This window comes from Myotis yumanensis, unplaced genomic scaffold (assembly GCF_028538775.1).
Source record: "Myotis yumanensis isolate MYYU_CA2020_CCGP unplaced genomic scaffold, mMyoYum1.0.hap1 SCAF_2, whole genome shotgun sequence".
NCBI classification, from domain to species: Eukaryota; Metazoa; Chordata; class Mammalia; order Chiroptera; family Vespertilionidae; genus Myotis; species Myotis yumanensis.
Genome location: NW_027223753.1, coordinates 23,009,554 through 23,022,397, shown reverse-complemented (window position 1 = coordinate 23,022,397; position 12,844 = coordinate 23,009,554). Strand labels below are relative to the sequence as shown.

Below are 12,844 nucleotides of genomic sequence, written 5' to 3'. Positions count from 1 at the left end.
TCTCTATCCCTCTCCCTTCCTCTCTGTAAAAAATCAATAAAATATATTTAAAAAAAAATAAAACATGTTGCATGAAAACAGCCAAAAACAAAAATAGTATTTATAAGATTTTTTAAAAATATGAAATATAAGAAAGCCAAACTAGTAAAAGGTGACAGAAAACAAATCAGTGGCTGCCTGAGCCTAAGGATTGTGGCTGCAGAGAGGCAAAAAACAACTTTTGGGGCTGATAGAAATGTTCTCTCTTGATTACAGTTACATGGGTGTATACACTTTTCAAAACTCATTGACATATACACTTTAAATGTGTGGTGTTAATTTTATGTAAATTATACTTCAGTTAAGTTGATTTTAAAAAAAATCCATACCACCACTTTTGTTTAGGCACTCATCATTTCTCATTTGGATGAATACGGCACTCTGCTAAGTAGTATTCCTGCAGTCGTCTTCTTTAAACTCATATACTGGGCAGCAACCTGAATGATCCATTTAAAACAAAGCTGAACTTGTCACTTCCCTGCATACAACCCTTTAATTGCTCACCCTTAACTGGCTCATTAAAATAGCATAGTCTGTCTTTTTTTTTTTTTTTTTTTTTTTAAATATATTTTATTGACTTTTTACAGAGAGGAAGGGAGAGAGATAGAGAGCTAGAAACATCGATGAGAGAGAAATATCGATCAGCCGCCTCCTGCACATCCCCTACTGGGAATGTGCCCGCAACCCAGGTACATGCCCTTGACCGGAACCGAACCTGGGACCCTTCAGTCCGCAGGCCGACGCTCTATCCACTGAGCCAAACCGGTTTTGGCAATAGTCTGTCTTCTTTAGTCTGGCCCTTGACTATCTTTTTTGACTCATTTTCCATTACTTCCTGCCTTTCTTTTTGCTTATGATTCTCAGTTCCCAATACACACCATGTTAACCTCATTTCTTGTACCTGTACTCATCTCTCACCTCAGATTTTTGTCTAGTTTTACCTTTTAAAACTCAGCTCAGGACTCTTCTCCTCCAGATAGTATGTATGTATGTATGTATGTATGTATTTATAATTTTTTTATTTTTTATTTCAGAGAGGAAGGGAGGGGAAGAGATAGATAGAAACATCATTGATGAGAAAGAATCATTGATCAGTTGCCTCCTGCACATCCCACACTGGGGATCGAGCCCTCAATCTGGGCATGTGTCCTGACTGGAGAATTGAATTGTGACTTCCTGGTTCGTAGGTCAACGCTCAACCACTGAGCCATACCAGCTGAGCCAGAGAGCCTTTATTTTAAACATCCTTCTTTACATGTTCCCTTTCAGAGTTAAATGCTCTCAGATTATGTTTCTTTGGTTCATCATAACTTTTATAAATATATTTACCATTTTGGCTTACTATGTTTTAAGTTCTCTCTCCCCCCGTTAGATTGTGCACTTTTGACTGCAGTGATTATGTTATATTTATATTTTGGATCCAGAAGGTGTGTTTCATAATAGGTACTTAATAAGTATATGTAGAAAGATTGAGTATAAATGTTAAGTGAGAAAAGAAGATAAAAGTACTATACATAGTATGATTATTACTATTTTGTTGTAAGCAAAACTCTTTGCATAGAAAAAAGACTAGGAAGATTTATATCATCATTTTAACACTTTAGTTTGGATGGTGAGATTAGTTTCTTTAATATTTTTGACAGCTTTGCATTAAAAACATTTAATGTGCAATTATTTTATGAGACATAACCTAAAACACAGGCTGTATAACTTTGCCTACTCAACTAAATTTTTGCATTTCTTTAGGTCCACAAGACAGTTACAATTTCCAATCCCTTAACCACAGATCTGGCTGGGGAGATTCCTGTTTGGTCAAAGACTGTATCAGTCCAACTTGAGACGTCAGAGGATCTGGGTACTACGTCTAGCACTCAGCAAGTAAAAAACCCTGGGATAACCCAGATTGCTATCCCTCTGCCAGTGACTCCCTCCTACAGTTATGCTACCCCTACCCCACACACCTCTTTCCAGAGCACCTCTGCACCATTTCCAGGTGAGGCCCTTTGCTTCTGCCCATGGAGATAGGATGGGAAAGTAAAACATTTGATCAAAATGTTCCCTTTTAGTGGAAAGAAAGAAGGGAAGCATGCCTTTTAATTCTGTAGGTTAGAGAAAAAATAATCCTGTAAGTATCCCTGTAATCATAGGATTGGGGGCTCTCGGTCCTTTTCTCAACAGGCCCCAACCTATGGGAGTTTATGAAGCTAATTTTCTCAGAGCCAGATTCCACTGTGCCTGGGACTTAAAGGCATAAAATTCAATTAAGTAATGTTCAAGGAATCAAGCAAGCAGAGGCCACTGGGAAGAAACAGTTGGATCTGTGCACCTATTTGCCTTCTGTATAGCTGAGTGTAGGCCAGATATTTATCTCTGATTTTGACAGCATCTTTATTTTTTTAAAGCAACCCATAGGAAGATTTATACTTAGAATATTGCCTGAACAAGTCTTTGCTTCATAAATGCTGCTCTAAGGTATTAGCAGGAAATGGTTAATCAAGGAAACCAAGTTGATCTTCAACTCCCAAAAAAGTCAAAAGGGTGAAGCAAAGCCAGTAAAAATGATTCTTTGCCAAATTTTAATTTCCAAGGGTCTTTTTAAATTGTAAATAATGTAAAAATTTGGGTTTTAATCTTGTGGCACTAAAGTAACCTTTTTATTCAGACAAAATGCCTGTAAGTTTTGGTATAATTGTGAAAGGTTTGGGCTGTATTGCATTTTTGTCCATTATACTTTCTCTGAGCATAGCGATTTCTTTCTTTCCTTTTTTTGAGAGTCACTTCAGAGAATTTTATTTCCACTTCCTGGGGTGTCTAAATGGTGAAGCTTCCATATTGCAGGTTTTATTTCTCCCAATGCATGCAGTGTTCCCCAGCAGACAGATAAATTTCAAATTTCATATTTGTCTAGGACGCTTTCTCACGTTTAGTCTTGAAATGTAGGTGGACTAGCCAGTTATTTGATTTAAGCTCTCTAGTTCTAAGGTCCCATACCAAATGAACAATTATTGGCAGAGAAATAAGATTAATATAATCAGTGTTTCTCAACAGCCTGTAAATATTTTGGGCTGTTACAACTATGGAGAAGGGGGTGCTGCTGACATCTGGTGGGTAGAGGCCAGCGATCCTGCTAGACATCTTAGAATACACAGGATACAGTTTTCCCCACAACAAAGAATTATCTGGTCCAAAGTGTCAAAGTTGAGAAATCCTAACATGTATGAAATAGCTGGTGAAGAGTATAAAAGACAGTATATAGCTATTAACTGATGTGGTGTTCAAAAAATGCTAAAGTAGTTCAAGAAGTAGATCAGTTTGAACTGAAATGGTCTGGGAAAATTTCTTGGAGAGAAGAGTGGCTTTGAACTAAAAGCAAAGTACTGTATTTAGAATAAAGAAAACTCACACCCCAGTTGAATTCCCGAAGAGTAGACTTCAATACCCTGACTGTGTGGCTCAGTTGTTTGACTGTTGTCCCGTGCACAGAAAGGTCACTAGTTTGATTCCTGTTCGGGGCACATACCCAGGTTGTGGGTTCAACCCCAGTTGGAGTGCAACCAATCCATGTTTCTCTCTGACATTGATGTTTCTCTCCCTCTCCCTCACCCTTCCTCTCTCTCTAAAATAAATACATACTTTTTTTTTTTAAAGAGTAGACTTCAATGGGAACACAAGACGGAAAATGAATATAACTAGAGACAGAATTGGGTAGAAAGCATGAGATGGTATAATTAGAGGATAATGATTCTCTAGCACCAGGTTATGAATTTGGCCTTAAACATGGTGGGGTGGCATCTTGAGTAGGAGAGTAACATGGTGGGTGAATATTTTAGAAAAACTAATGATGGTGGGTGTTTTAGGAAAACAGAATGGATTAGAGTGGGGAGACCTAACAGAAGGAAGAATAGTGAAGATTCTTGCAAGTTGGAATGGAAATAAATCTGGCTTTGTGATTGACACATGCTTTTCTTCTAGAAATTTCATATCTATTTTTTAATTGACTTGAGAGAGAGAAAGAAACGTTGATTTGTTGTCCCACTTATTTATGCATTCATTGATTGATTCTTGCATGTGCCCTGACTGGGGATTGAACCCACAAGCTTGGAGTATCAGGATGATGTGCCAACCAACTGAGCTACCTGGCCAGGGCCTTCATATATGTATTTTTTTTATATATATATTTTATTGATTTTCCACAGAGAGGAAGGGAGAGGGATAGAGAGTTAGAAACATCAATGAGAGAGAAACATTGATCAGCTGCCTCCTGCACACCCCCTACTGGGGACGTGCTTGCAACCAAGGTACATGCCCTTGACTGGAATCGAACCTGGGACCCTTCAGTCCGCAGGCCGATGCTCTATCCATTGACCCAAACCGGTTAGGGCCATATATGTATTTTATTTAGAAAATTATTTATCAGCATGAAGATAATTCTTGAAACAGTTAAGCTCTGTTTATTGAGCTCTATACAAACAGAGCTTAAAGGTAGACCACAGTTAAAATACAGTGTAGGAAAACTTAGAGAAAAGAAGAAAAGTAGAATAATATGGTGTCGTGATAGCAAAGTTTTAATATATAGAGGCAGTCAGCAGTATTAGATGCCACGGAAGTGAAGGATGAGGGTGGAGAAAGCTGTTTGATCTGCCAGGAAGCAGTTTGTTAATGGCCTCAGAAGATCCTGTTTAGTGGAAAAGTGGAGGCAGAATCAAATTTCAGGCAATTAGAGTGGATAAATAATGAAGATATGAAGGCAGTTGCTGAATATTGTTTATCAAAGAAATTTGGCCACAAAAGGAAGGATAGAAATGAGATAGCTTGGGTCTGATTTCTTTTTTTTTTAATATATATTTTTATTGATTTCAGAGAGGAAGGGAGAGGGAGAGGGAGATGAGAGAGAATCATTGATTGGCTGCCTCCTACACGCTCCCCACTGGGGACCGAGCCGGTAACTGGGGCATGTGCCCTGACCAGGAATCGAACCATGACCTCCTGGTTCATAGGTCGATGCTCAACCACTGAGCCACACTGGCTGAGCGAGTCTAATTTCTTATCTCTTGTATATTTTCTTTGTTTGCAGTTATAAAGAAACTGGTCATATCTGCTGGAGAGAATGTCCAGATGACCCTGCCTAAGAATGCAGTCCAGTTAAATGCATATGTTCTCCAAGAGCCACTTGAAGGTAGTAAAACATCCCCTTACATTTGGGTAATGTTTTAATTTATAATGAAATGTTTTAATTTATAATGTAATTTATAATCTACATATCTTAACTCATTTACTCACTGCATCAATCCTATGAGAATAGGATATAGCATGCATGTGCACAAATATATATGTGATACGTGAGGCGATATAACAATGTCTGAGATCATAGGCTTTAATGTCAGGCTTGGATTCAAATCCCAACTCAGCCGATCATTAGCTGAATGATTTTAAGCAAGTTATTTAGTTTCTCTAATTTCTATTTCTTTCTCAGTAAAATCAGATGATTTCTACATCATTGGTTACTTTAAGGGCAAAATTAAATGGTATATAAGACATCCACTTCCGTGCCTAGCATATAGCTGATGCTCATTAAAGGTGGTATTATACCAAAAGAGGAAGAAACTGAAGCTTAGGTTGATCTCTTTATTTTGGCCAAACCACTAGAAAATAGCAGGTATAAAACTTACAGAGAAGTTATTCAAGACTACTGCTACTGTAAATTTGTTACTTAAAAAAAAAAAAAGACAGGTCCAATATAATATATAAAACTCAAATTTATAAAATACATAAATTAAGGGATGATTAATTCATTGTTTAAGGAAACTTTTATATGAACATCACTTTCACCTTTGAAATATACATTAATATTCCAAGGTTTGACTTATAAACACATACATATTCTCTTAAAACTGTCTATGACATGAAGTGAACACATTGTGATGGAAAATGATTGCATTGGGTCTATATTACTGTCATTTATAAGATTAGTCAAGTAGAATGCCATACTCGATTCAGGAAGGGGTACTTCCATTTTAGGTATACACATTTCCAGTACAGTATTTCTACTTTCTGGGCCTCATATCAAATCCAGAACCTAAATGCCCTTCCTCTCTGTTGTATATTTCTGTCCTCAAATTGAGTTTTTCTTGTCAAGTCATTCCACCTTCCTCTAGAGAAGTTTTTTGTATTTTTTTATCCTCACCCAAGGTTATACTTACTGACTTTAGAGAGAGGGGAAAGGAGGGAGTGAGGGAGGAGAGAGAGAAACATCAATGTGAGCGTGAACATCTATCGGTTGCCTTCCCACAACCTTTCAGTGCACAGGAGCATGCTCCAACCAAATGAGCCACACCAGCCAGAGTAAAGCAGCTTTTTTCTCTCCTCCTCTGGTGCTAAGATGAATGGGTTTGATGGTCTTTGAAGGTGATGGTGAGGAAAGAACTGCCTTGAGCTGCCATTGCTTCCACTCTTTGGTGAAAGATATGCTAGGCTGTACTGTATTTTCTTTTCTGACCTGTTTGCATGTACATTTCTGTGGGTTAATATTGCCTTGTATTTCAGTATTCTAAAGCACATCAGTTCAGAAAGAGATTCTTTTCAACTCTCCATTCCCCAGGTTCTTCAGCCTTTAATCAGATACATAAAGTGGATGTTTCAAACTTTCAAAGGGTGGGGACAGTGAGGGTAAGACCAGCTATGCCTGCTCGTCATCCCCCTTCTGTGTCAGCCCCTGACGCACCTCTAAAGATCCCTCCAGGGTTTGGAGGCACAGTTTTGAAAACCACTGCCCTAAATTATTAAAACCAGCAATCTGTCTAACAGACCTATACTTAGTCATTCCTACCCTTGGATAAATTTCTGGCTGTAAGGCATAATTCATCCCCTGAGCTTTTCTGTCCTAGGATTATTGTCCTTTTTGGAAATTTGTATTGTTAGCCACATATATTATAAAATTGTCAGTTCCCAAACTAGTGTGGGTCTAGTTTCTGTGTGGAAAAATATGTTCAACTACAGTTGAAAGAAATGTCATCTCCTACACCAATTCTAGTTCTACTGCTTCCTCCCTGCTCCTTATCTAGCCCAGCTTCTCCATGCACATTTGTGTGGGCTGACAGCTGGCCAAAAGTAAAGTAGTGTTTTGGAGAGGAAGGTGGAGTAATAGATCTTGTATCTCGGGCTTATAAAAGAATATCTGGTCTTAAGATGAAGGCTATCTTAGAATTAAGTTCTATGTGTTAACTTTAACTTTTGAACTTGTGAAATAAGAAAAAGATGAGCATTCTCTGCTAAGCATTTGAGATTTCTTATGTTTCCTTTTATTTTTTACTTTGGGGTGTAACTTAAACTAAACCTTCCTACCAAATCCCACTCTTTCCTAGCCAGACATGCATTTTGTTCCCCAAAATTTAAGACCACTTTAACTGGGGATGGATTCCATTTAGATAATGGCATTCTATCTTTGCCTCACCCAGTCATATAGTCTGAGCTACAAATGAGGACCATTTAATGCTTCATTTGATCTTAATTAACTTCAGTGGGGCTGTTTAAGTGGGCCATCCTCTGCCATCTTCTGCAGTGTTATTTCGCTCAGCTGGAATGAAGCAGCTCTTTTAACTCACCAGGGTGTGATGACCTCAGTGAGTCGAGCATTGTTAGCATTCTGTAAAAAGCTATTTTTGAAACATGTTATTTAGAAGTTATTGCTTTTCTTTGTTGCAAAAGAAATTTTACAAGAAAATGGCCTTTGTTTCCAATGAGTTCATCTATAGTGGCTGGTAGGGCATGCATTTTCTTTGGCATGCCACACCAAGAGAAACCTGGTATTTTGGGGGAGGGTTGGTACTGATATGAGGCAGTATTGAGCATTGCTGGGAGAAAGTGGAAGAATCCCTGACTATGGCTGAGTTAGCAGAACATACCCTTTCTTTCAAAAGAATGTTTGGTTTCCCTATAGGTTTTGGAGTGAAATCTTAAAAACTAAGGTCTTGTCAAGGTTTAGAAGAGATTTGTTATTGGCAGGCTATGTGGCTGCCCTCTTTGTGTGTAGGTGTGTGTTTTGATGATTTTTGTAACTGTCCTTCCATAGGAGAAACTTACACCTACGACTGGCAGCTGATTACTCATCCTAAAGACTACAGTGGAGAAATGGAAGGGAAACATTCTCAGATCCTCAAACTATCCAAGGTGAATTCATATCCTGTTATTTGCAGAACCGGGTTAGAGGTGTTGACCATTTAAAACAGTTTATAATATAGAATTTTTTTCTGTCAACACTCAAGTTGGAAATAATGTTTCAGAAGTGAATCCTTCAAAAATCTTGACTGACTGACATCCAGTATTTGTTAGTATGTGATTCTCAAATTTTCATTTATGATGAAAAGACTGTATAAGCATGGTGGTGATAGCTTTTGAGTGCAAATATATGCTCAACTGCTTTTAAGGGTAACATAAGAATTTTAGAATTTGGGAAATAAGGTAAGCTATTTGTGGCCACGTGACTGTAAATTGGCTCAGTCATTTTTTTTAGACTCTGTAGTTATTAAGAGCCATAAAATTTACATATTCTTTAGTTAAGCAATTAACTTCCTTCCTTCCTTACTCCCTTCCTTCTTTTCTTTCTTCCTTCCTTAACAACTGTTTATTGTACACTAGTTATGTGGCAGGCATTGTTACCAGTGAGTTAATTTACCAGAGATACTGACTGAAGACAAGTAATTATAACATGGGATTCACTAGGTCAGTGTAGGGGATGTTGAAACCCTGGAGAGTCAAAGTAGATTTTTTAGAGTTTGTCTAGTTGGGTCATGAAAGGTTTCTAACTTAACTGGATAAAGGGTAGAGTGATAATACTATAAGCAGGGGAGGTAATATGTCCACTGGGCCAAATATTAGACAGAAAATGTGGGAAAAAGATATGTGGTTCAGCCTTACTAGACCCTGTGGCACAAGTAAGTTGGGGAGATACAGAGCCAGATTGCACAGAGCCTTTGTAAGGACTTTGAATCTTGTCCAGAGGGAACATGGAGCCTTTGAAAGATTTCAAGCAAGAGAAAGACATGTTCATATTTTCAGTTTGGAAAGATCACCCTGACCACAGATTGGAGGAGATAAGACTCAAACCAGGGAGACCATTGAGGAATCTGTTGACAAATGTAGGTGTGAAATGATAATAGCTTGAGTAAAAAAAACCTAAATAAATAAAAATTTAAAACCACCTATTGAGTTCATACTGTTATGCCCAGATTTCAGGATCCCCAAGAGACCACACCAGGGAGCCAGCCGTGTCCGATGCAAAAGCATAAGAATCTTTATTCAAGCTAGCTTGAGCTCCCCCCACACTCGCCGACGCAGTGGCAAGCGGCAGAGAGAGAACTCTGTGGAGAGGGCTTTTATAGGGGGGTTGGAGTAAGGGGAGGAGAAAGGACTGTGGGCCCTGCCGATTGGCCAGGCACAAGTCGGTGTCTTGTTACACAGGATGTGGTCATATCTATGGTGCCCACTTCCCTTGATTGTCATTGGTTAGTTTAAAGAAATCCTGGATGTGGCTAGCAGAAGCTTGGGCTTCCGGGAAGAAGCTCCTTGCTGAGCACATGGCTGCCCAAAAATGGAGGATCCAGGGTAAGATGGAGGGCGTAGCCCTCGCCCTTTCATTCCCCCCTTGTCTTGAGACTTCCGGCTCAATCATGAGACGGACTGCTGTTAATAATGCAAGGGCCGAAAGTCAACAGCATTAGGAGGATTACAAGGAGTCCGGCGAGGTCCGCTGTCCTCCCGAGGGTGATCTGCAGCGGGTGTGTCTGGTTAGAGGTCATCTTCCACTCAGGCTCCCTGCTGTCCTGGGCACAAAAGGAGCTGGGCTTGTGACCTGGCAGAGACAAACTATAACAAATGGTCCGGTGGAAGGGAAAGAAAACATTTCACTTTTAACAACTTAAACACAACAAGAATGGTAACTGACCACCTTCCAGGACAGCTAATACATAGCTATAACAATGTCCCTCAGTATGCGAGACTGGACACTTGCCAGTTATTCCCAAAGACTACCAAGGACTGTAGACTATCACCGGTCCACAGCTATAGCTACATTTAAACCTGTAAGAGAATTGAAGGTTAATATAACATATTCTGTTACTAAACATGAGATATGGTAGGGCTATACAAGACCTTCCTATATAAGGTAAAATTGTCCTTGTCTCTTTGGAGCTATGTCCATGAAGATGTATACAGTTTTCTGCAGGTCACTGTCAGGGCTGTGCACTGTGGCCAGATCTTCTTTCTAGCAGCAAACACAGTCTGTCCAATTTCCTTAAAATGTATTCTGGCATGGGAGAAAGTTGTTTTGCTGCACACAGGTAGCTCAACCCCTATACAACTGGGCTTGGATCTCTGCCCAGCAAACTGCAGTCTACAAGCTCAACATTCAGCCTCCAGTTCTCCTAACCCAATGAGGTTTCAGCCAGTCTCTGAGTCAGACTCCTCCTCTCTTGGAGAACTTCAAAGTCCCGATGGCTTCCATGTCCAGGGAGAGTGTCCCTTTGTTAACCCTGCCCATCAGCCACAGTGCTCCGCTCTCCTGCCTTTCCACCAGTTCCCTTTGTGGCAGAGCAGCAACCAGGCCTCCTCCAAGGGAGCTCACCGGAAGGGGACATCAGCCAGCTGCTTCGCCTAGGGTCTCCCGGGGGCCCAGCCAGAGCATCCCCCGGAAGCCGCTGCCCTCTCACAGTGGCATGGACTCAAGCAGGTGGTTCAGGAGCTGGGTGGTGTTGTGACTTCAGCTTTGTTCCTCCTCCGCTTTTCTAGCGGTCTTCAGCTGGTAACATAACTGCTAATACCCCCGCCCTCCTTGTCTCAGCCCAGGCCGGTTGCTTGTCTCCCTTTAAGCAATGGGAGTTTCAAAGAAAACTACAGACTGCTCCCATAGAGTCCTCCCTCCCGGAGGCTGGGGTCCGACCTGTGGGGAAATGACTCCTAGTCAGCCTGGAAAGACAATGGGTACATAGGGAGGTCTCCTGCAGACAGAAAGCCTGGAGGTCACCCGAAATCCAGCTATAGACGCTCTCAGAATCAGGAGGAGGGAGGAAGGGAAAGACCAGGCCAGGTCCTCCATGAGGATTCCAACAAACAATTGAAAATAGCAAGTCAAACAAAACACAGTCACAGGCAGGGTTAGGAATGATAGGGGCTGGCCTGCCAAACATGATTTCATAGGGAGTAAAGCCCAGGGTGTAAGGGGAGTTCCTTAGCCGGTAAAGGGCATACGGTGGGAGAGCCACCCAGTCCCCGCCAGTCTCCATGGTTAATTTGGTAAGGGTCTCCTTTAGAGTTCTGTTCATCCTTTCTACGTGCCCTGAACTCTGGGGCCTATAAGAATTTCCAATTTGCCCCAATAGCCCTGGCTACTACCTGCGCTACCTGTGAAATAAAGGCTGGTTCGTTGTCGGATCCTATCATAGCAGGAAAACCATACCTGGGTAAGATGTCTTCCAGCAGCTTACCACGAAATGAAAATTTTGGTTAATACCTTTTGAATAATTACCTACTTCAAGTTAGCCAAATTTAATTAATTTGAGAACTTGACAACTATTTTACTGTCAAATTTAACACTCTAACAATAATTTTAATTTACATCCTTGTGAAGGTTCTGAGCATTCCTGTTGTTAGGCTAGATTTAGACATAGGGTCTGTTAGCCAAACCTCTGTTTATCTGGATTCTGATTTCAGCTGGACCAAATCTCTTTCTGTTATTTGGTTCCTGATCTGGGCTGGGCATGGGAAGCAAGAAGCATTCATGGGGACAGGAGACCTTCCTCAGAAGGGGCGAGTGTTCAAGCCCCTGCACAATTGGGGGGGTGAGGATCTGCGCCCCACCTGTTGAACCCCAAGTTCTCTCCCACTGCCCCCCCCCGACTGTGCCTGTCTTAGGTCGCCCCTCCCTGAAGGGTCTTACCCGTCATTGACTACCAGCCATCCTCTGGGCCAAGTAGGGTGATGTGAGGTTCAGTTCTGTCTCCTTGTTAACCTATGTCCCTCTGGCCTCCATGCCCAGCAACTGCCTTTGGATCCCCTTGCCTGCTGGCGGGGCCCCGGTATTGATCATGGAGAACCCAGGTTTCTTCTCCAGAGAGGGCCCAGCTTACACCATTGGGCAAGAGACAGATCCATGGTACCAGCTTTTCATGATCTTAGCTTGAACAGAGAGCTCAGATAACAGCTGTAGACAATTGGAATCCTCTTGGCAAAAAAAAAGTCAAGAGAGGTCAGTACAGAATGCTTAAGTGCCTTCCCAGGGGGCCTTCCACACAGTGGAAGGGAATAAATCCTTTCATGTTTTATCTGAAATAATTGTTATCATATTACTGCTATCAGTCCCTTTTAAAGACTTTGACATAAGCTACTTAACTTCTGTTTAGGGAGGGAACATATAACCTTTAATTGTCCTTAGTTTAAGGAAAGCAGGGTTTTCTAGATTTACTATTGTCGGCCCTTATAAAGCAAACTGCTCAGAAACATTGGTCTATCATATCACTGAAATTATATTAAGACCGTGATTGCTAATTAATTATTTAAAATATCTTTTTAAAAATAGTACTAAATAAATCCGTGAGGCAAGCACACTTTCTGCCCCATCCACATTTCTGTAGTAAAACTTTGCCTTAAAGCTCCACCCCTGAAATTCCATCCTGCCTCAGTGAGCAGACATTCCTTTTGTGATTGGCTAAGTCAGAGGGAGAGGCCTTTGCTGTTTCAAGATGGCGGCCCCCAGGGGCACGGCAAGCCATGCGGCCAACATGGCGGCTGCCAAATCATGCAGCCCAAAATGGTG

General features: G+C 40.9%; 1 protein-coding gene across 5 annotated transcripts in view; it reads left to right on the top strand.

Moving 5' to 3' along the window:
• KIAA0319L (KIAA0319 like) overlaps nt 1-12,844 on the top strand; it is a 113,685-nt gene that overhangs the window by 66,711 nt on the left and 34,130 nt on the right. For 4 of the 5 annotated variants that reach the window (XM_070404709.1, XM_070404711.1, XM_070404708.1 and 1 more), the window contains exons 4-6: nt 1,786-2,032; nt 5,114-5,215; nt 8,108-8,205. In XM_070404709.1, coding sequence (XP_070260810.1) covers nt 1,786-2,032; nt 5,114-5,215; nt 8,108-8,205 — 447 coding nt within the window. The remainder of the gene's footprint in view (nt 1-1,785; nt 2,033-5,113; nt 5,216-8,107; nt 8,206-12,844) is intronic. The other variant, XM_070404712.1, reaches the window with a different exon arrangement.